This window comes from Alnus glutinosa, chromosome 14 (genome assembly GCF_958979055.1).
Source record: "Alnus glutinosa chromosome 14, dhAlnGlut1.1, whole genome shotgun sequence".
Classification (NCBI taxonomy): Eukaryota; Viridiplantae; Streptophyta; class Magnoliopsida; order Fagales; family Betulaceae; genus Alnus; species Alnus glutinosa.
This window is the reverse complement of record NC_084899.1, coordinates 7,790,593-7,814,094: the sequence shown is the minus strand read 5'-3', so window position 1 is coordinate 7,814,094 and position 23,502 is coordinate 7,790,593. Positions and strand designations below refer to the sequence as shown.

The window sequence follows — 23,502 nt, the reverse complement described above, 5'->3', positions numbered from 1 at the left end:
CAATTGATATATAACTTTTAAAATATGCATCCAAAATTTCAATGCCTATTTGAAAATGGAGTTTTTGTTGGGGTTTTCATTCTTAGCTAAGAGCAAACCTTTGAATTAATTGTTATTAAATTAAATAAATTCAATGAATCAACCATTGTTGAATGAATATCGAATAAAATTTATAGAATTATAGAATCAAATATGTTACTACAGTTTTCGGTATGACGTAAACATAATACGTTCCTTAAGCTTTTCAAGATATTTGCAAAATAACAAACACTAAGAGACCTTTTCGAGGATCTCGCTTCGATGCCTAAGTCAGTTTATGAGAGAAAAAACCTGCTTAATTGCCCAAATTCAGTCTTAGTTTATACCTGGAGCTTGGACCTATTTATAGGCTTTTTGATGTGGTTGGAGAGTGCTGAGGATCCCGAATTTTTCGGGATCCACGATCTCCTCTCCAAATCTCTCGAGATTCTTTCATTCTTATCCTCCAAGCGAGATCTCTTCTTGAATATCCGAAAATTATCTTCAATCCCGAATTTTCAGGGGCTGGGCATGATCTCTGAGTTATAATGTCTACCTTAGTTCGTGGGATTCACATCTAGAATATCTAGGATGCGGTTTGAAAAATAATAATTGAACCCTAATTTAAGTGTGTGTGTGTGATCAACAATTCACCAAAATATAAATGTGGAAAAGTAAATAAGAGAGATATTTTGGTGACGAAGTGAAAACTCTTATCTAAGAGAAAAACCGCTCTGGGGCAGCCAAACCTAAGAAACTCACTATTTAAAAGACAAAGCTAGTTATAAGGCAGTAATATTCACATAACCTGATGCAGTAGTCGTACCTCTAATTTTGACACGTACCTATACATGAACGCTCCCCAACTAGACCTCTTGTCTAAAAGGGTCTTTAATGGACTCTTTTAACTTAGGGCTCCTCCCTAAACTAGATTTCAATGGGTTGATCAAATCACATGAATAAAACTCTAAGAGAGTTAATTGATTTCACAATCTCTGCCTAAACACCATCTCTTAACACAATGAATTCAGTACCGAATTCTTACAAAATGGTAGCCTAGAAGTAAATAGACTTTGGAAAACCTAATTTGACACAAACTCGAATTTCACTAGGCGGCGTCCAGACTAGGACAGAGGACGTCCAGACGTCAAGCAACAACCGACTTCAAATAACACGCTTTTCTTTAGAAGTCTTTAGTAGCGTATTCAGACGACGTAGCCTTAGCATTCGGATGGTTGCATGCTGTCTTCACTGTTCATAGCCTTCAGTTTGTTGTCCGGACACCTGTGCGAACAGGTGCTCTTGGGAGTTGATGTCAGCTGGGTTGTCCGGACATCTGTGCGAACATATGCTCTCTTTGATTGGTGTTTGCTGAGGTGTTTGAACACTTCTTCGAACATTGATGGGTGTTCGGATGCTTCCTTTGGCCATCCGGATGGTCACAATGAAAATCGCCTTTCTTGATATTTGTGACACTGAACTTGTCATATTAAGCATTTTCCATATTGGAGAAAATATTCTAAATTAACTCGGAAAAATTCTTTGAATTACGTCTTTCTTGTTTCAGTAGTACCTTAATATGGTAGTGATTATGTCAACATAATGTAGCCAATAAACTAACATGGTTGATGCCTGATTTTCCGAGACTGGCCTGTCTCAGGCCTTGGCTGGCTAACTCGAATCTCGGTCTCGGGATGTCTGTATTCCCAGGACCCAATCTGATCATACCTCTTTCCTTATATTCTCAGGAATATCTGCTCGATGTCTACCTTTTCGGATTGGACTATCCCGAGAGTCTTGCTATCTTTGCTGCTTAGTACCTGTCTCTTGAGATGGGATGAGACTTTCCCAAAAGTTCTGTTGTTTCTCAATTTTTTAGGTGGGTATTGACCCGAAGGCTAATCTGAACAAAATCATTCTCAACAAAATATAAACTCCTCTCTTTCTTATTTTCTTATTTATTTATTTTTGGTAAGTAACGTAAACCTTTCTCGTTCGACCGAAAAAGAAAGAAAAAAGCAAACCCATTTCATCCCAAAATCCCTCTCCCTCGTCAGGCCATGTGGAACCCTGTGGTGGTCCTGGACAACGGAGGGGGCCTCATCAAGGCCGGCCTGGGCGGCGAGCGTGACCCCACCGCCGTCCTCCCCAACTGCCTCCTCCGCCCCGTCTCCTCCAAGAAATGGCTCGTTCCCCCCTCCACTTCCTCCTCCCACGACGACTCCTTCGACTTCACCTCCGCCGCCGTCCGCCGCCCCCTCGACCGCGGCTACCTCATCAACCCGGACCTCCAGCGAGAAATCTGGGCTCACCTCTTCTCCTCCCTCCTCCACGTCAACCCCTCCCAGTCCTCCCTATTACTGACCGAGCCCCTCTTCGCCCTCCCCTCCGTCCAACGCGCCACCGACGAGCTCGTCTTCGAGGATTTCAACTTCAAAGCCCTCTACGTCGCCGACTCGCCTTCCCTCGCCCATCTCTACGAGGCGAGCCGCCGCCCCCATGTCGGCTCCCGGGCCGCCCAGTGCAGCCTGGTGGTGGACTGCGGGTTCTCCTTCACCCACGCCGCCCCCGTGTTCCAGAACTTCACGCTCAACTACGCCGTCAAGCGCATTGACCTCGGCGGCAAGGCCCTAACCAACTACCTCAAGGAGCTCGTCTCCTATCGCGCCGTCAACGTCATGGACGAGACCTTCCTGATGGACGACGTCAAAGAGAAGCTCTGCTCCGTCTCCCTCGACGTCGCGCGTGACCTCCACATGGCCAGGTTCGTATGTTTTTTTGATTTGCCGTGAAACATTTGCGGTGGCTCGGAGTAGTTGAAATTTCGTTCTGTGTAGGAAGTCTGGGAAGGAAAACTTGTTGAGGTGCACGTATGTGCTTCCAGATGGTGTTACGCACACCAAGGGCTTTGTTAAGGATCCCGACCAAGCACGGAGGTACTTGTCTGTGACGGACGGCGACCCACCTTCAGAATTCGGAACTAAGGGGGACATGGATCACTTGGAGGTTACAGAGAGGCCTGAGGACCGAAAGAGAGTTGATTTAACAAAAAATGTACCAGTGTTTCCCATTTCCTTGGACAAAGTCATTTCCTGTCTCTTTTTTTTCCTAATTTTGTTTTTATTTTTTGATTGTGTGCAGGAGTTTGAATTGACAAATGAACGCTTCCTTGTCCCGGAGATGCTCTTCCGTCCTTTGGATCTGGGTCTGTATCATGTTCCAATCTCTGTAATGGTAGACTATATTTTCAGGTTCTTTATGTGAAAGCAAATTGTAGAAACTTTGTTGGTGGTGAGATTGCTGGATGGTTAGATTTCTGTCTGTTTTACTAATTATAGTCTAGGGTAGTGACTATCTTGATTGTTCAACTTTCTTTTACATGCTTCCTTGAAGGCGTAGAATTGGAAAGAAATTGATTGGGCAAATTTTATTGTAGAAAATTTGTTGGTGGGATGGTTATGAATGATTAGATTTCTGTCTGTTTTAGTGTTTATAGTCTAGGGCAGGGACTATCTTGATTGTTCAACTTTCTTTAAGTTACTGTTACGTGCTTCCGTGAAGGCATAGAATTGGAAAGAAATTGATTGGAAATGTTGTGAGAAACAAAATCTTAATCGCCTTGGAGGTTTGCCTGGTCTTTTTGATGTTGTTTTAAGAGTTGCTGACTTGAACCTGTTTATGCAGGAATGAACCAAGCTGGACTAGCTGAGTGCATTGTTCGGGCTGTCAATTCTTGTCATCCTCATCTTCACCCTGTACTCTATGAAAGGTGTTCTTACAAAGTCTTGGGAGCTCTTAAACATCTCAATATTTCCTCCCCTTTCTTTAATTTCATGTTCAAATACCAATGTCTGTTTGAATTTCGTGTTTGGGCAGCATTATTTTAACTGGTGGAAGCACATTATTTCCTCGATTTGCTGAGAGACTGTAACTTCTAAAACTGTGTCATTTCTTTATAGCCAGAATTAATTATTTAAAGCATCATTCAGATTTTAGTCTTTAATATTATTGATTTACTGAATTTCAGAGAGAGGGAGCTCCGGCCTCTTGTCCCTGATGACTATCAAGTGAAGATAACAACTCAAGAAGAGTAAATTTCCATCCTTAAGAAGTATATAGTATTTTGATTTCAGAGGTTCTACTGTATCCCATTGGCTTAAAACTCTCCATTGCTTGTTCAGTCCCATACTAGGTGTCTGGCGAGGGGGATCGCTTTTGGTATCTAGTCCTGATTTCGAAGCAATGTGTGTCACTAAATCCGAATACGAGGAGCTCGGATCTGCTCGATGTCGGAGGAGATTCTTCCATTGAGTAGTTGATATCTGAAGGTTTGTGGTCTCGGTGACTATATTTTTTATGCATGTGAATTAAAATATGTGCATGTGAATTAAAATATGTGCTGTTTGGTCGATTATGGGGGGTTAGAGATGAAGTCTTGTTCAAAGCTTTTTCAAATTTCAGATTGTTTTCAATTGGCAGAGTTAGAAATTTTGTTGATTTTCCTATGCACTTCTTGGCAAGCAAATGATGCATGACAAAAATTTCAGCCGAGTGTCTGACCATCTTATTGGCATCTCTCAGTACCACTGAACCAAAGAGGTAGAAGTTTCTTTAGTGGCTTATTTGCAAAGAAAGCAATCTGAATGAAGTTGTTCAATTCATTGGCACAAATCCATGATATTTTGGCTTCTTGGATCTGTCAGCTCAAGGATGCCCTGGGGTGATTTGAGCAGCTATCCCTCTGATACAGAGTCAGTTAATGCATGCAAATCCAGGGGAGCCATAAATTGTGTGAAAAAGGTTTAGCTCAAGTAGAAACTGCAGGTTGTAAATGCAGGATAGCAAATTCTTATTTTTGATTAGAGAAATGATACACATATATCTTTTACACATTTCCATACAACCAAGTTTTAAATCCATAATTGAATTTGTGAGACTCAATGTGGGTCTATAAATCCAATGATGAACTTGAAAATAAGATGTGTAAGAGACGTATTTATATCATTTCTCTTGTGATTAAGAAGATCCTGCGGAGATGGTGATATGCTCCTTAATGTTCTTAGAAGTGCTACCTGATATAGGCTTGCTGCTGCAGAAATTCCAAACGATGAATCATGTGTTTCTAAATCAAGGATGTTACGTTAAGAAATGTTCATTCAACTTCAGTTTCTGGTCTCCAACTGTTTGTTGTTTTACATTTGTTCGTTTGCCTAAACAAGTTATGTCTGTTTTTTTGGGCTAAGCTCCCACTGCCAGTGAACAAAGGCAGTTTTGGGTTGGAGGTGAAAACCGAGAGAGACCAATTGATACATAACCTTTTTAGCTTAGAGCATTCTTAGTAGTCTCATCAAAATAGCTTTTTAGTTATTTTGGTGAGCTAATTTGATGAAAATACTAAAAAACCACTCCCACCAGCCTCACTATTTTAACCGAAAAGTTTTAATGGGTGAAATTACTCACCAATTCTGATGAGTAATATTCACTCACCAACCCACTCACCAAATTTTGTTTCACATTTCTCTTTCACATGATCAACACACTTTTTTCTTTTTTTTTCTCTCATTTTCTTCTCCCATCTCTCACACACGATAATGTCCTTATTTTATGGATACGAAGGATTCTTTGTAAAAATATTAAATAGAGAAATAATAAAAAAATTTGAAAAATTATTATTTAAATGGAATAGTGAATATTGACTAGTTAAAATGGTGAGACTGCTAGGAGAATTTTAATAAAGTGGTTCACTAGAATAGAAAAAAGTGTTTTTTAGTTATTTTGGTGAGTAAAATTTGGTGAGGCTACTATGAATGCTCTAATCAAGTATACATTTTTAAAAGCGATAATTGTTTTGTAAAAGTTTGCAGTTGAATGGACAAGAAGATAGAGAAATAGCTTTCTATTGGCAATTGCCATACAAAAATACTTTGGGGGAAACTTTATTTAACTTTCTTTCGCTTTTGTAATTATTTTTTTAAATTTTAAAAACTCTCAATTTAGTGTATTTGTTTTTTAATTTTCACCCATTCGCTAGAATTTTTTGTTAAATTTGTAATATTTTCAATATTTTTTTTTTTAGAGGAAAAAATTCAAAGATTTATATGTGGGTATTTTTAAATTTCGTTAAATTTTTGCAATTTTTCTCTTTTATTTTTTTTATCCTAAAGAAATGGAGGGTATCTTGGGAATTGACACTTATTTGTTAGAATTTAATAGAAAATTCAAACGGGTTGAAATTGAAAAAAATTGAAAGATGAATACATTAAATTGAGTTTTTTTAATTTAGGGAGGTAATTACAAATTTGATAAAAGTTTAGGAGATTAAAAGTGAAATTTCTCCAAAATATTATTACAAAAGTTTTGACTGATCAAACCATTTCTCTTAAACCAGTTAAAGCCATTGCTTCTACTGCCATACATTTTCTGAGGTCGAAACATTTCACTTATCCAGAAAAAGAAAAAAGGACAAGAATACAGTTGTTAGGTGTCCAAATATTAAAATTAGGAAAAACCCCACAAAATCTCCTTTTAACTTCTACATGATTTGAATTAATCCCTCTAAAGTTTAAAAACTTTCAACTTAAATAATCGAACCTTTAATTTTTTGTAATGTCTCCCTCCACCAGGTTTTGGCATTACATCAAACGGCAAAAAGGGTCAAATGACCATTATGCCTCTGAAACTTTTATAAAATTTCAAATTAAAAATTTTAAAAAGTTGAAAAAAAAAAAAAAGTGACCCATGCTGGGCAGGGGTCTCGCATGACCCATGGGTCAACCCACATTTTTTTTTTTTTTTAAAATTAAATGAAAGAAAACAAAAAAAAAATGAGGCATTTTGGTCATTTTCGAGGCATCCATTTAACAAAAAATCCTAATAGATGGAGCACATTGCAAAAAATTAAAAATTTCATTGTTTAAATTGAGAGTTTTTAAACTTAAAAAAGATAATTTTAAAATGTGTAAAACTTCAGGAAGGTTTCGTGAATTTTTTTTCCCAAAAACTTTCGTAAGCCTGGTACAAACGATAGTATAGAGAGAAGGTTATAATACATCTTATGTTCGTTGCGCTCTTGCTAATATTTCTAACTCAACAATTGAAATAATATGCCCCTAATTTATGCTGATAGCATTTGAAACAATATTAAAAGGAAGGGAAAAAAAAAAGGCGTAAAAGAATAAATCCAGAAGATATCATCTTTTCGCAAGAAGGTGGCCACAGATAGGAATTTATGATTTGATGTAGTCTTGTTCAAAATCAAACAATATCATTTAAGTTTTCCGTAAAAAATAATAATAAATAAATAAATAAAATGATACACCTAAAATATTTAATGTCGTCTTGTACAAAATCAAGGAATAACACCGATTTTTTTTTTTTTTCCTGTGAAAAAGTGATATCACTAAGCATTCCTACCGCCCATATACTGAATATGAAGATTCTTTGCTGACAAAATTTTCTACATTACTTTTACAACTCTGTAATCAACCTTCCTGTAACACTTTCTACAAAAAAACAACTTTCCCAGAAGCCAGTCGGTTCAATTTTTAACTTAATACACTGGCTGGCGAATCCCCTCTCAAGTTGCTCAAGATCATCCGCCACCAACTGCCTATTATTGTACCGAGTAATGTTTTCGATAGTGAATCCGGCAGGTAGCACATTCGCTAGTCTTCTCGGTAAACATACTTGTAAGAATGAGAAACTTGGAGGTATAGGATGACGCCAAGTCCTTTCAGTCAGAGAATGGTTGAGAGTCCATGCACAGGTGCACCAATTTTCTCTGGTATTGCCCATAAAATTCACTTACTGCTATAACGTCTTCATTCTCTGGGTCCAAGCCAGGTAAGTTGTGCAGCTTATCCTTTGTCAAAGAACTTGTTTCATCGTCTGAATCTCCTAAATCAGCAGTTATTTCTGCATGGATTTCATGACAAGCGAGGATGAACATGGCGGCCGTGTCTGGTTGCTGTGCCTCACGAAGCGCTACCAATACCTCTTGAAGCGCACCAGCTGCTACATACAAAATCAAAGCCCTGCATTTGGCCATGTTAAGCTCAGAACAAATCCGATGAGAGAATAATATGATAAGGAGAGCTGCAGGAGAAAGATGGTGATACCGCCAAATGTTGTGTTCTGCGTGAAGAACGTGCTCAGCCCACCTTTGTAACATCCTGGATAAACAATACATAGATTCAAGAGAGGATACTAGGGCACTTAACAATCTTCTCAATAAAAACTATCAAAACAAGATTCGAATTCGAATTTTAGAATTTATAGTAGTTCATTTTTCGATGAGAATCTACATTTAAAATCCCCAGGGTCCTGTTTCACTTCTAATGAAATTGATTCTTGGCAAAGCATCTATATTTGAATGCTTGAATGTTATAAGCAAGCTGTTATTCAGCACCCTTTCATAATAAATCACATTTAACATCAGCTATAGGGAAGAGAAAATCTTAGATTTGAGAAGAAAGACTTCAAAACATGGCTTCCCAAGTGAAAAGATGATTGTGCCTATAATAATTATTACAGATCTTCAGTTATGCTTTTCCACAATATTGTTTATTATCATGAATTCCTAAAAAACAAATAGAACCTGATTAGCGTAAAGGGAATTCTTTTAAAAGGAAAAATGATTGGGCTGAGTAGGGGATGAAAATCTTGAACCACACTACTATGTGAAAAAATAAATTGTATTAGTCAGATGTCAGCATGGGTGCCCACACAATAGAAAAGCATACTAGAGATGACTATTAATTGATTGTGTACCCTACTAACACTTATCAAATCATGAAATGTGGTAGTAAAAGGTTGAGATACTGTTCCTGATATTGTGTGATGCTGTGCTTGTTTTGGTTGTGATGGCTGTGGTTTTTTTTTTTTTTTATTGTTAGCTCTGTTGTTGAGCTTTGTGTTCTAGGTTGCTTGCTGGTTTGCAAGCTTCCTGCTTGTAGTTTCCTTCTGGAACTTTGAATCCAGTTTTGACTGGAGTGTAATTTGCTGAGTCTGGTTATAAAGTTTTTAGTTCATCCAAAAAGAAAAAAAAAGGTTGAGATACTTGCGTTACACCACATACCACTAAAAAATGTTACAAAAGAAGAAAAAATCAGGCTTCTTTATTAATACAAAGGCCAGGAATCAATTAAAATAAAAAATAAAAAAGCATACTCCTGCATGTATGATGAAATATCCTATCCATAAACTAGATAGGTGCTAGATTTTGGGTTTTGATGGCCCCCATGAGTGGGAGGGGAATGTTTGAGATAACTACCAGGATTAAAATTAGAGACAAGATCACAATAAGGTCAAGGAACTAGTTTTGAACTCATCTAGTCAAAGGCCATGTCACTAACATGGAAGACAAGCCTGTGATATCAAATGAATGCACATATTGAGCTACCACAAGGAGTAAGTAACAGAGCATGAAAGGAAAAATGATTAATAAGATAAAGAAAAGCAATATGCATGACAAAAAAGCAACCCCGAATTTTTCAATGATAAGATTAAGTTACAAATCAAAAGAAGAAGAAAGAAAACCTTGAATAATCAGACCCCTTCAAATGTGTAGCAGCTAAAGTTGCAGCATCTGTCCAGCATCCAGCATCTTGTAGCTGTATAAGAGATTATATAATTATATGTGAAGCCAAAATCAAGTGTAGAATGTTGTCCACTTCTAATTGTGCTAGTATTTTGGAAATAATAGCATTTTTCTTGCACTCAACAAATTATGAAAAATTCGTCTCTGTTCCCTAGTTGCAAGAATCTTTCCTTGTATCTTTGGACGGTGGCTTTTGTGTCTCCTTTGTCGCTTAGTTTTAGCGATTTTCATATTCGTTTTTCGATTTCTAGTTAGGTGCTTTTTCTTGTATACTTCCGGTGTACTTCGGGGTGCCTTACGCTTTTAATAAGACCAGTTTACTACTTATCAAAAAAAAGAATCTTTCCTTGACCTGCAGGCGTGCTTTATATTCTGCTTCATCTTTTTCATTTTTTGACTCTGTTTAGCTAAGCAAATGTGTGTTTATAAAAGTGTAAGGTATCACCTCATAGCAAGGGACACTACCATAATAGCATTCAAGGAAACCTTCAACTTGTGTTCACTAATTGTCATCTAGGTTGTCTAATTCTATATCCAATAGCATCAGACGTTATGAATATTTAAAAAATTGACACTTACTTTCTGTGTTGACAAACAGGATCAACTCCCACTCATGAAGCACCATGATGTTCATAGATTTCTATGGCTTGTTCTATCATTTAACAATTTAACTGTCTTGTTTCTCTTATATGCCAAATTGCACTTAGTTGGATGAATCTAGGGTACACGGGGATGCAGGGTCTTCTCATCTTAGGTATTTAGCTATTTTATGCTCATGTTCCTTTTTTTCCAGATAAAATGACTCCATTTGTAAGGTCTCTCTCTAATTTAAACAATCCAAGTAAAGTAAAAGGTGTGGAGAAGGGAAAAGGAGGGGGGGGGGGGAATGATTCTTCAAACAAGGCCAACATTCTGCAAAGTTTTATGAATATATCTTTAGAGCCAACGGAACTTTGATTGCTAGTTTTAAACATATGGAGAATGACTAGAGAAAATTCCTGCAAGACAAGATCCTAACCTGAGAACAAGCTTCCTGATACCTTCCAACAGCACAGAGAAGATGAGTGCCCGATAGTGACCTATCAGTCCTGACCATGTTGGCTGCAACAACCTAATTGATAATATGACAGTAAATTAGTAACTAAAATATGTGGAAAATTATACCATTTTATTCCCATCACCACTTGTGATTTGATAGTGAGCAGAAGCATAAAACCCTCACCTTAACAGCAAGTTCAAGAAGAGACCTTGACACAGCAGAAGAAAGAGCAACTGCACGTAGAGCATTTGCATAGAAGTAAGAACTCTCTGGCGGAGTGGAAAGCAATAAACTAACTGCAGCTTCCAAGTTTCCAACTGAGACAAGCCTGATCATCAGGGATAATAGTACAAGTATCAGAAGATGCGAATCTACAACTAAAATGCAGGAGCCTAACAGAGACAAGCTAGAAGTAATATGATGTTAGACGATTCACTATTTGTAGCAAGAATGTAAATGTCATGTGTAATAGGACCTGCATGTAACGGGAACAAAGGCCAAAGCTAGTACCTATTATGAGGGATGCTGATTATCTAAAGCTCTAACTTAATTTGCAGATATCCAATTCAGTTGAAAGACATGGCCCCTTTTATTTCAGATTTCACTAGTTCATTATTTGCTAAAATTCTCGAAGCCAGTGGACACAACACAAAAGAAGCTCATGCAAACAGGAAGCATGGGCTACTAAATTTAGGAAGTCCAGGTCTGTTTGTCAAAATATTCTCCAAGAGTTTTCTGTTTATAGTTTGAAAAACACACTTTTCTCAAATACATTAACAAACAACTCAAAACACAACGCTCGGAGAATATTTTGACAAACAGCTCTGGACTTCCTAAATTTAGTAAGAAAATTTATTTTATGAAAATTTTCACAACTTCTTGCAGGAATATTTTGAGAAAACAAGTGCTTAACTTTGCCTAGGTAGGAACTAACTCATTTTTAAAAAATAATAAATTTTATATTTTAAAGAAAAAAAATAGAATGGCGTGTGGCCACCTCTCTCCTCCATTGAAGGTGGCCACACAGCCACTATTTATTTATTTTTTTAAAAAAAAGAATAAAAAAAAAGAAAAACATTTATAAGGAGTCAGCTCTACATCCCTCTGCTTTTTCTCGAAATAAGCAAGTGTACTCCATAGAAAACATTTTCTCAAATGTGGACCTCACCAAATAACACTTCCCAACCACCGAAAAATGTTTCTCACCTTTATGTCACGTTAAAACACTTATTAAGAGTACCCTTGCCAATGTGCCTACTTACTTTTTGTCTCTGTTCCATCTCCCGAGGAGTGTTGCTGCTCGTTTAGAGAAGCTTTAACGGGATTTTCTTTGGGGTGGATTGGGTGAAGAATCTAAAATTCACTTGGTGAGGTGGTTGAAAGTCTGTTCCTCAATTTCAGATGGAGGGTTGGGTATTCGGAATTTGTTGTTGTTCAACTATGCTTTGTTAGGTAAATGGTTGTAGCGGTATGAGATAGAGAGAGAAGCTTCGTGGAGAGTTGCGGTGGATGCTAAGTTTGGTAGTTTGTGGGGTGGGTGGTGTTCACGCAAGCCGGTAGGTGCTCATGGGGTGGGGCTGTGGAAGAATATCAAGAAAAGGTGGAGGATTTTCTCTGGTCTCTCTAGATTGGAGGTGGGGGATGGGGCTAGGACAAAATTTTGGCATGATCTGTGGTGCGGGGATAGGGTGTTGAAGGAAGCATTTCCTATTCTTTTTGGTATAGCTCGGATGAAGGATGCTTCCGTTGCGGATAATATGGAGGTTTTGGGCAGCTCTATCCAGTGGAATGTGAGCTTTGTTAGATAGGCGCATGACTGGGAAGTGGGTGTCTTTGCATCATTCTTTCATGTGTTGCATTTAGCCAGGGTGAGTAGAGATCATGCTGATAGGCTTAGGTGGGTCCCTTCCAAGAAATGGGTGTTCAAGGTTAAGTCCTATTTCAGCTCCTTGGCCGGCTGTGAGGGTAGTCATTTTCCTTGGAAGAGTGTGTGGAAGACTCAGACTCCTTCGAGGGCGGTGTTCTTCGGGTGGTCGGCAGACCTTGGAAAGATTCTTACAGCGGATAATCTCAGGAAGCGAAAGATCATAATTGTGGATAGATGCTACTTGTGCAAAAGAGACGGGTAAACTGTAGATCATCTTCTTCTTCATTGTGATGTGGCTACTACTTTGTGGAATCATGTCTTTTCTAGGTTTGGTATGTCTTGGGTTATGCCTAGGAGAGTTGTTGATTTATTCGCATGTTGGTGGAAGGCGGGTAGGTCAAGGAGTGCTGTAGTTTGGAAGATGGTGCCTATTTGCATTCTTTGGTGTGTTTGGAAGGAGATAAATTTTAGGTGTTTTGAAGACTTGGAGAATTTCATGGAGAATTTTGTTGCTTCGTTTTTTCATACGTTGTATCTTTGGATGGAGGCTTTTTTGTTTCCCGTGTCTATTAGCTTTTCTGATTTTCTTGTTTGTTTTTCTTTGCCTTCTTAGGCGTTTCCTTGTGTATCCTTCCAGTGTACTTAGATGGGCGCCTTACGCTTTTATAAAATATCATTTACTTATAAAAAAAAAAAAACACTTTTTCAAACTAAAAACAAAAAACACCTATCCAAATATACTAACAGCCCAGAATTCTGCTTTCTTCTTTTTTCATTTTTAATTTTAGAATGTGTATATGTGTTGGCAAAGTGGGGGGACAGCTGATGGTACTCGTAGGCATGCATTGATCTATCCTTGAGATGCATGTCCACATGAAGCATATCCTTGTAGCATAGCGAGTGATGGGTAATTGGCCAGTATATGCATGGTCTTACTAACTACTCAACTTAAGGCAGCCAATAAGAAGCTCAGATAGCTAATGTTGATATGCATGATTCTCTGCGAAACGGAGAAAGATTTAGAGATATGGTTACTTGAAAAAAGTGCATCTCTGCCATAGAGATAGGAGTTCAGCTCTATGCTTAGTAGTGAGGATCTTGATGCAAAGTCGCTTCAGAGAGATTATTGCATCGCTCAGGATAAACTTCAGGGAAGCATTATTGTGAAAGATGGGTCATGAGATGGTTGCTATTTTCATTTGGAATCCTCGTAAGCTATCCCTATGGTTTCAACATTTAGGCTATGTTTGGTACACTGGAATAGTGATTTCTTAGGAATAGGAATGGGTATTTCTATGAATACAAGAAGCTTGAATGAAATGATCATTTTTATTTTTTCATTTGGTGACAACACAGGAATGACCAAATTTTTTAACTGGAACCGAATCATATTTTTCCCAAATTTCCTAAAATACCCTAACTTTAAAAATTATTTCTCAAAAAGTCTAATTTATTTATTTATTTTTGAAGAGGAAACAATTAAATGGGTGGCACAACCACCCTAATTGGCACAAGGGGTGGTTGGCCACCCATCGCGATCACCCCTGTTTGGCACAAGGAGTGGTCAGCCACCTATGGAAACGTTTTCTTTCTTTTTTCTTTAATAAAAAATTAAAAAAAAAATGGTTTTAGTGGAAAAAATAAAAATCAGGGCTATTCTATTATTGGGGAATAGCTATTCCTAGGAATAGATATTTCTCAAAATGCGGAATAGCCATTCCTCCCAGGAATAATAAACAGACCAAACAACAAAATAGCTATTCCATTCTTTGACCCACTCCTATCTACCAAATGTGACCTTAATGTCAAATTGCATCAGTCAGGATAAACTTTAGGGAAGCATCATTAGAATCCTCTTAAGCTATCCATCTGGTTTCAACATTTAATGTCAGATGAGTTGAGAAAGATAGAATACAGACTCCTACGTGAATCATAAACAGTTGGGTAATGGCCAGACTGTTTTGATAGACGAACCCTACAAAGCCATTTTTTGATAATATAGTCATATATCCAAGATGTGAACTTTCTTGGTGGTGTTGATCAAAAGTGGAGGTGGTTTTTAGACAAAAAATATATTTTCCTCTAGACAGTATACCTGAAGTGTTGTATGAAAAAACAGATCAAGAAATCATCACTCAGAATATGTCCATGCGAGGCTACCTCACATGAAATTGAGTGTCCATAATTTGGATAGACAAACCCTACAAAGCCATTTCTTTGCATTGGTTACCACACATTTCATCATGATTAAACCAAAGCATATAGCTGTGGCTTCAAGTTATCTGTTCAAAACCAAGCATATAGCTACCACCCAATGAAATCTTGGAAGATGTCCTTGGTTGGCCAGATAAACTTTTTTTTTTTTAATCAACAAAAGGTAAGCTCCTAGCCATGGTCTGGCCCAAAGATTAATCGAGCGTAATTTTTTAAGTCTAGTCCTGCTTGCTAGACCTGAAATGTGAGCTGAATCCCATCCAAACGAGGACAGGCTCTTATGTGCTGGGCAGACCATCTGGCCCATGATCAGGTTTAACATAGCGTAACAAGTTTAAGCAACTTGTACTAGCATGTTGTGGGCCCAATTGGGAAGATAGGGTTACTGCAATTGGGGATTTAGGGTTACTACATTTGGGGATTTTACTTGTTGACTGCTATTAGGGATTTGGTTGAGTCCTAATAGTGAGGTGGTAGAGTGTTCTAGAATTTTGCATGTCAGCATCTTTTATTTGTTGTTTTGTTTCCTTATTTTCAGCTAGTTTGTTTTTGGGTGGTTTAGGCGTTGGGAGGAAATATTCTGCTGCTAGGGAATGTAATGAGTTGGCATTCGGTTAGAACTAATTCTAGAAGGGTAACTCTATAAATAGAAGGGCCAGAGGGAAGTAAAAGGGAGAGCAGAATATCTATCAGTCCTTACTTGTAACCAGGGGACCGAGCTTCTCTAAACGCTCTTTTATCCAATTCTAGTACTATTCAGCAAAAGCTACAACTTCTTTTCCCTTTTAAATTCATAAATTCCCTAAAAACTACTGTGCACTCTACATTTGGTATCAGAGCCCTTTCCATTCTTCTACCTCCCGGCTTGATTTTTTTTTTCCTTCCTTCTCTCCGTCGGTTTTGCTATGGCCGACGGCACCCGTCTTCACCAGCTCGCAGACTCTGTTAAGGAGTGCCAGGATGCCATTTCTCGCCAACACACCCACAATGTTTCCGTCCAGACCCAGCTCACGGAGGTTACTGATATGCTCCGTACCTTGCTGTCTACCTGTCCACCTGAGCCTCAGAATTTGCTTGCTGGTTCTGCTGATCGTCGTCCGCATCACCCAGACCGGAGGGATGATCGTGAGGATCGCAATGATCGACGCCAGTTTCGGGAGGAAGATGACTTGGACGTTCCGCCTGATGACCATCGTATCCAGGCTCGCCCCTTGCGGCTGGATTTTCCCCGCTTCGATGGTGATAATCCGTCCGGTTGGTCTTACAAAGTCAACCAGTTCTTTGACTATTACCAGACGCCCCTGTATCAGCGTGTTCGCATGGCTTCCTTCCACATGGAGGGTGAAGCTTTGGTCTGGTTCCAGGACACTGATGAAGCTGGCTAGTTTCCGATGTGGGATGCTTTTCTTCAGGCCCTTCTCACTCGTTTTGGCCCGATTTATGACGACCCAATGGAATCCCTTATGAAGCTCCGGCAGTTGGCGACGGTGACAGAGTATACTACTCAGTTTGAAGCATTGTCCAATCGACTCCGGGGTATTTCAGATAAGAATCGTCTGAGTTGTTTTCTCAGTGGCCTAAAAGACGAAATTCGTCTTCCTCTGCGGATGTTGAGTCCTGTCACCCTGGCAACTGCTTTTGGGCTGGCCAAACTCCAGGAGGAATATATCCTCAGTACCCGCCGTTCCCTGCGGGCTCCTTCTCCATCTTACTCTTACAGTAAGCAACTTCCATGGAATGCTCCCGGGGGGTCTGCTGCTGTTCAGTCCGCCCTATTCCCTGGGCCGCGCTCTTCTTCAGGCGTTGCCATTCAGAAATTGTCCCCTGCTCAGATGAAGGAGCGCCGAGACAAAGGCCTGTGTTACAATTGTGACGAAAAGTGGAATCCAGCACACAAATGTAAGTCTCCGAAGCTTTTTCTCATGCATGGTTGTGATGTTTTAACTGATGAGAAATTGGATGAAGTCTTCTGTGATGACTCGGTGGATGGTGGTGACAGCCAACCTGACCCGATTGTCACTGAGGTGCCGGATCCAGAGATCTCCTTGCATGCTATAATGGGTGCTCTTAACCACAAAACCATGAGATTGTTTGGGATGTTGCGCACTCACAAGGTGGTGGTTCTGCTGGATACTGGCAGTACCCATAATTTTTTGGACCTAGCAGTATTGCGGAAGGTTCCTTTGCAGGTTGATTCAGGTGTTCAGTTGCAGGTCTGAGTGGCTAATGGCGCCACTGTGCTGAGTTCGGGTTTCTGCTCGGATGTCTCTCTTAAACTCCAGGGTCATTCATTTTCCTTGGATTTTTATCTCCTTCCCTTGGGCGGTTGTGATGCTGTGTTGGGTATGGATTGGCTCCGCACCTTAGGCCCTATTTTGTGGGATTCCCACGTCCTCACAATGGAATTTGGTCATGGCTCCACTCGCGTGCTTCTTAACGGTATGATGCCCTCTGATGTTTCCCTCGAGGATGGGTCTCATTTCCTTCGTTCTTCTCATTCGGGCAAGAAAGGTTTCTTCCTTCAAATGGGACCCCCTTCTTTGCCAGCTTCAACCCCTGCCTCTTTTGGCTCACCTCCTGCACCTCTCCAGGTCTTGTTGCGATCCTTTGAGTCCATTTTTGCCGAACCTAAAAGGCTTCCTCCTCCACGTTCACATGATCATCAGATCGTCCTCCATGATCCTCAGCCAATCAGTGTTCGGCCGTATCGATACCCGTACTTCCAGAAAACAGAAATTGAAAAGATCGTCAAGGAGCTACTGGATTCCGGGGTCATCCAGCCTAGTCTCAGTCCTTTTTCTTCTCCGGTCTTGCTGGTCCGGAAGGCGGATGGAAGTTGGCGTTTATGCGTTGATTACAGAGCTTTAAATCAAGCTACAGTCAAGGATAAGTTCCCGATTCATGTGATTGACGAGCTCCTTGATGAGCTGTGTGGGGCTCGCATTTTCTCCAAATTGGACCTCAGTTCAGGATATCACCAGATTCATGTTCGTCCGGAAGACGTGCCGAAAACTGCCTTCCGCACTCACGAAGGCCATTACGAATTTCTCGTAATGCCATTTGGCTTGACAAATGCCCCGTCCACATTCCAGGGGCTTATGAACGATATTTTCCGCCCATTTCTTCGTCGATTTATGCTGGTATTTTTCGACGATATTTTGGTTTATAGCAATAACCTATCTGACCATTTGCTTCACTTACAGCAGGTTTTGGAGGTCCTTCAGTCCAATCAGCTTTATGCCAAGCTTTCTAAATGTCAGTTCGGGGTTCCGGAGATTGCCTATCTTGGCCACCTCATTTCTTCTCATGTGGTCAGGGCTGATCCATCCAAATTAGCTACCATGGATAACTGGCCGGTTCCCCATAATATCAAATCCTTACGAGGATTATTGGGTCTTACCGGTTATTACCGGAAATTTGTCCAGGGCTACGGTGCTCTTGCCGCCCCTTTGACGGCCCTGTTGAAGAAAAATGCCTTCGTTTGGACACCTGCCGCCACTGAGGCCTTTACTCAACTCAAGGCTGTGGTAACCAGTCCCCTGGTTTTGCGCCTTCCAAACTTCACCAAAGATTTTGTCATTGAATGTGATGCCAGTGGCTCGGGTTTGGGGGCCGTTCTGATGCAAGAAGGGCATCCTATTGCTTTCTTTAGCCATGCTCTAAAGGGCCGCGCGCTATTGCTATCCACTTATGACAAAGAGCTCCTCTCTTTAGTCTCGGCGGTTCAGAAATGGCGCCCATATCTTTTGGGCCGCCCATTTTTGTAAAAACAGACCAGCAGGCCTTGAAATATCTCTTGGAACAGAAGGTTGCCACTGTTCCTCAACAACGATGGATCTCCAAGCTTATGGGCTATGATTTTATTATCGAATATAAGCGGGGCACTGAGAATCGGGTGGCCGATGCTCTATCACGGCAATTTGATCTCTTGACGGGTTCTCCTGAGCTCATGCTGTCCTTGATTTCATTTCCAACCCCTACTTGGGTTGAGGAGTTGAAGGCCTCTTATGCCCAAGACCAGGTGGCTCATTCAATCCTGCTTAACTTCTAGCAGAACCAACCGGGTCCCAAAGGCTTCTCGGTGCAAAGGGGGCTGTTGCTAAAGAAGGGTCGATTGTGGTTAGTCAAAAAATCTCCCTTCCAGCGCCAGGTCCTGGAGTTCATTCACTCGAACCCCACGGCTGGCCATTCGGGTTTCCATAAAACTCTCCAACGGGCTAAAACGAATTTCATTTGGCAAGGCATGCGTCAGGACATCAAGACATTCGTCCGCGAATGTGCTGTTTGTCAGGTTTCCAAACCCGAAACCATCCATCCCCCTGGTCTCCTGCAACCTCTTCCAATTCCCACTCGGGTTTGGTCGGATATTTCGATGGATTTCATCGATGGTTTACCCTCGTCTCATGGGTTTTCGGTGATAATGGTGGTGGTAGACCGTTTTTCAAAGTATGGGCATTTTATTGCCCTTTCTCATCCTTATACGACCTCGAAGGTGGCTTAGTTATTTCTGGCCAATGTACTGAAACTCCACGGCATGCCCACAACCATTGTGTCGGATCGCGATCCTGTATTCACAAGTTCGTTTTGGCGGGAGCTTTTTCGGCTTCAAGGGATCTCTTTGGCATTTAGCTCAGCTTACCACCCTCAGTCGGATGGTCAAACGGAAGCTTTGAGCAAATGTCTTCAGACATATCGGCGGTGTTACTCGGCTTCCAAGCCTAAGGAGTGGAGTTTGTGGCTGCCCTTGGCTGAATGGTGGTATAACACTAACCACCATTCCTCCACTGGTCTTACAACATTTGAGGCCGTCTATGGATATCCCCCGCCCCCTCTTTTATCCTATGTTCCAGGGACTTCAGCTAACCTTGCTCTTGATGTCCTTCTCAAGGATCGTAGTGCTATGATCAACCTTCTCAAGGAGAATCTTCACAAGGCACGCAACAGGATGAAGGTTCAGGCTGACAAAAACCGAACTGAACGGGTGTTCCTTGTTGGTGATTGGGTGTATTTGCGTTTACAGCCCTACCGCCACAAATCCTTGGCTTCTCGGAAGAATTTGAAGCTTTCTCCTCGCTTCTTTGGGCCCTTTCAGATTCTGCAGAAGATAGGAACTGTCGCCTATAAATTGGACTTGCCAGAAGCTGCCCGCTTACATCCTGTGTTCCATGTTTCCTGCTTAAAGAAGCAGCTTGGACAGCACTCCACTCCTCTACCCACCTTGCCACCGGTGGATGCCCATGGAGAACTCTGCCCAGAGCCTGAAGCAGTTTTGGATTGCCGCACAACCAAGTTTCGTGGCCGCTCTGTCACTGAATTTCTGATCCATTGGTCTGGCACCTTGCCAGAGGATAATACTTGGGAAAAAGCTTGGAAATTGAAGGCCCAATATCCGCACCTTGTGGACAAGGTGCTTTAAAGGGACATGGCTTGTTGTGGGCCCAATTGGGAAGATAGGGTTACTGCAATTGGGGATTTAGGGTTACTACATTTGGGGATTTTACTTGTTGACTGCTATTAGGGATTTGGTTGAGTCCTAGTAGTGAGGTGGCAGAGTGTTCTAGAATTTTGCATGTCAGCATCATTTATTTGTCGTTTTGTTTCCTTATTTTCAGCTAGTTTGTTTTTGGGTGGTTTAGGTGTTGGGAGGAAATATTCTGCTGCTAGGGAATGTAATGAGCTGGCATTCGGTTAGAACTAATTCTAGAAGGGTAACTCTATAAATAGAAGGGCCAGAGGGAAGTAAAAGGGAGAGCAAAATATCTATCAGTCCTTGTAACCAGGAGACCGAGCTTCTCTAAACGCTCTTTTATCCAATTCTAGTACTATTCAGCAAAAGCTACTACTTCTTTTCCCTTTTAAATTCATAAATTCCCTAAAAACTACTGTGCACTCTACATAGCATTACGAAGAACTCATGATTATTCAGCAAATATGTTAACCGGCACAAGTGAAAAAAAAAATAATAAACTTATGGAGCACTCACTCATGTACACGATTCTGAATAGCCTCTTCTCCCTCTAATTTCTCATGCCATGGCAAACGCTCATTAGCAGTTTCCCACAGCTCTTCTTGCTCAAACGCCATCAACCTAAGTTGACCCTGACTCTGACCAGATAGCACAATTTATGATAGAGAATATCAGAACTTAAAATGTAAGAAACAACTTACAAAGTTGTTTGAGATTTAGAAGATGACAAGTTGCAGTAAATATATCAAGTAGAAACCTAACTAAAATCCGTAACGTCCATGTATGCTTTGAAAGAAGACTACAATACTCTAAGAAAGCTGAAAATAGTTATACAATGGTCAATACACAAAATGACTTACAAGTGCATCCTTCTTCCCTGTGCCTGGCATCGATCTCTCCTTTGATGTTATCCTCTTCAGCATAGCCGTGTCATCAAGTTCTGAATTTGATGCTGCTACATGGGCTTTTTGTGCAGACTTGTTTACTAACTTATTTATCAAATATTTGAGAGCATGAGGCAACTGTAGCCAGAAAAGTGCTTCAGAAGATTCACCAAAAATCGCAGCTGCAAAGGCAAACCTTGCAGCACAACCCTCATTTACCACCTTAGCATATAATTTTGCCCTCTCATCATCAAGTATGCAGCCTTGGACAAAGAAGCATTGGTAACAGGTAAGAAAAAGCAAATACTATTATCAAAAGCTCAATTGCATAGTTCTTCATAATTAAAAGCACCACATGTAAAACAAATGATCTACCTTCTTTTCGATAAGGTTCTAATACTTTTAGGAGCATCTCTGGCACCACAGAGTCACCAACAGGTGGTAACTCAATCATGTAACTGCGAAGATCTCCGGTGTATGAAGCAGTTCCAGGAATTAGGTGAGGCCTTTTCTCTATAGTTGTACTGCAAGTATTAAACCATGAGGGCTTTACACCCAATTGCAAAATCATTCGCAGTGCCTGTAGTGAAGAATTAACAATGAAATTCAGTTAGTCACAAGAACTGGGCATCCATTCTCATTTTCTAAATTCTGATTTTATTTGAGACAAAGCATAATTTGCATTCAAGACCACACCATTTTCTCTAATATGTTTCTGCCCTGCAGAATAAATAAATGAGATGAAAACCTTTTCAGCAGCTCTCTCTCTCTCTCTCTCTCTCTCTCTCTATGCATGTCAATTTTATTAAAAAAAAACTATTCATTGATTATGCTTTTTCTTTTGGTTTGCTTCTTAAAATGCTACAACTCTCCTCAAATGTTGTACCTCTGTCACAGACCTGCCAGATATATAAAGCTACATGATCTACCATTGAAAACTCAACCATAATAGGAATGTATATGATATTGGTTTGACACATTGAATCAAGAAGTGGGAACACAGCACACAGTATGATTATACCAGGGCATGTGGTGTAGGAAGTAGAATAGGAGAACATATAGGCATTGGCCGGAATCTCTCTTTAATATTTCTCGACTGGGGTCCATAGACAATTTTTTTGTCATTTCTGCATGAAAAAGAAGAAAAATGAGTTAGCAAAGCACAAAACATTTCCATATTCATGAGAAGTTACCAACCTAAAGCTTTTTCTTCTTCTTTTATTTATTTATTTATTTATTTTATTTGGGGGGGGGGGGGGGGGGGGGGATCTTTTCCAGTTAGAATGACATTAGATATATCAAAATTATTGAAAAGTAAAAGTAATCGAAATTTAAAAAACGAGAGAGGGTGCAACCCGGATACACATGAAGTATATAAGAGAAACACCTAATCAGAAAAAGAAAAGAGATTAAAAAAAAATAAAATCATGATAACTAGAAATATGAAGACAATCATAGGCAGCTGTCCATTGGTGAAGGGTTTTGAAGAAGAGGGTCTTTAGATCCACCACATATCTCTCACAATCCTCAAAGCTACGCTCATTTCTTTATCTCTAGATACACAACATCAAGCAAGACGAGATCATCTTCCACACGGCTACCTTCTAAGAAGAACCTCAATACCCTCTCCAACATGCAAAGAGATCCCCTAACCTCTGAGCCATAACCCACTTTAACCCATAAAGGTCAAAGATAGAACTCTAAAAGGCATAAGGAGTCTCGCAATGGAGTAGGAGGTGATCTACAGATTCCTCCGTCTTCTTCCACATGCAACACCAATTTACCACTATAAGATTTTGTTTTTTTAAATTGTCCATGGTAAGGATCTTTCCTAAAGCGGCCAACCAATTAAAGAACACCTCTCGAGAGAACCTTATTTCGTCAAATACTCATTCAAGGGAAAAAAAGATCACTATCATGGGTGGTAAAGGCATTATAAAATGATCAGACATCAAACAATCCTCTCTAGGAAGGGCCCAACACAACTTGTCTTCTCCACCCCATCTTAGTTTGATGGAGTACAAAACATCGAAGAATGTGGTAACGAAATCCACCTTTCAATCTTGTGCCGCTCTATTAAATTGATATTCCATTGATGAGTCACTTGCAAGCTGTAAATGATCTGCCACAAAAGCATCTTTGAAGCTCAACCCAACCCTTGTGCCGCTCTATTAAATTGATATTCCATTGATGAATCACTAGCAATCTTGTTCCGCTTTATTAATCTTGTTCCGCTTTATTAAATTGATATTCCTCGAATCTAGTGTATCTAGAGAACTCCCCCAACCCTTTCTGGTGAACTTCCAAAGCTCAACCCCCATATAATCGATTAACCTCACAAGAACTCCATCCACCCCACAAGCTGACATATTTACAATCAACTACTACTCTCCACAAAGCTTCTCTCTCAATAGC

General features: G+C 40.2%; 2 protein-coding genes across 5 annotated transcripts in view; one reads left to right on the top strand and one right to left on the bottom strand.

Annotated features, from left to right (window-relative positions):
• Nucleotides 1-1,999: 1,999 nt before the first annotated feature.
• On the top strand, nt 2,000-5,198 carry LOC133857885 (actin-related protein 6). 4 transcript variants are annotated; one of them, XR_009898395.1, is made up of 9 exons: nt 2,000-2,782; nt 2,856-3,072; nt 3,160-3,223; nt 3,703-3,787; nt 3,895-3,945; nt 4,046-4,108; nt 4,200-4,346; nt 4,498-4,617; nt 4,722-5,198. XR_009898395.1 is itself a non-coding variant. In XM_062293257.1 (9 exons), the coding sequence occupies exons 1-7, from the start codon at nt 2,079-2,081 to the stop codon at nt 4,327-4,329; spliced, it is 1,314 nt and encodes a 437-aa protein (XP_062149241.1). In that variant the 5' UTR covers nt 2,000-2,078; the 3' UTR covers nt 4,330-4,346; nt 4,600-4,617; nt 4,722-5,198. The 4 variants fall into 4 exon arrangements, 3 of the variants coding, with proteins under 3 accessions (XP_062149241.1, XP_062149240.1, XP_062149239.1); XM_062293257.1 differs by having other exon boundaries at nt 4,600-4,617; XM_062293256.1 differs by having other exon boundaries at nt 4,600-5,198.
• Nucleotides 5,199-7,280: 2,082 nt separating this feature from the next.
• Nucleotides 7,281-23,502, bottom strand: part of LOC133856903 (uncharacterized) — a 36,342-nt gene continuing 20,120 nt past the window's right edge. The window contains exons 12-20 of the mRNA XM_062291950.1: nt 22,109-22,214; nt 21,463-21,667; nt 21,064-21,350; nt 20,720-20,841; nt 10,839-10,983; nt 10,635-10,727; nt 9,556-9,629; nt 8,136-8,189; nt 7,281-8,051 (exon numbers count right to left, since the gene is read on the bottom strand). Coding sequence (XP_062147934.1) covers nt 7,751-8,051; nt 8,136-8,189; nt 9,556-9,629; nt 10,635-10,727; nt 10,839-10,983; nt 20,720-20,841; nt 21,064-21,350; nt 21,463-21,667; nt 22,109-22,214 — 1,387 coding nt within the window. The 3' untranslated portion in view covers nt 7,281-7,750. The remainder of the gene's footprint in view (nt 8,052-8,135; nt 8,190-9,555; nt 9,630-10,634; nt 10,728-10,838; nt 10,984-20,719; nt 20,842-21,063; nt 21,351-21,462; nt 21,668-22,108; nt 22,215-23,502) is intronic.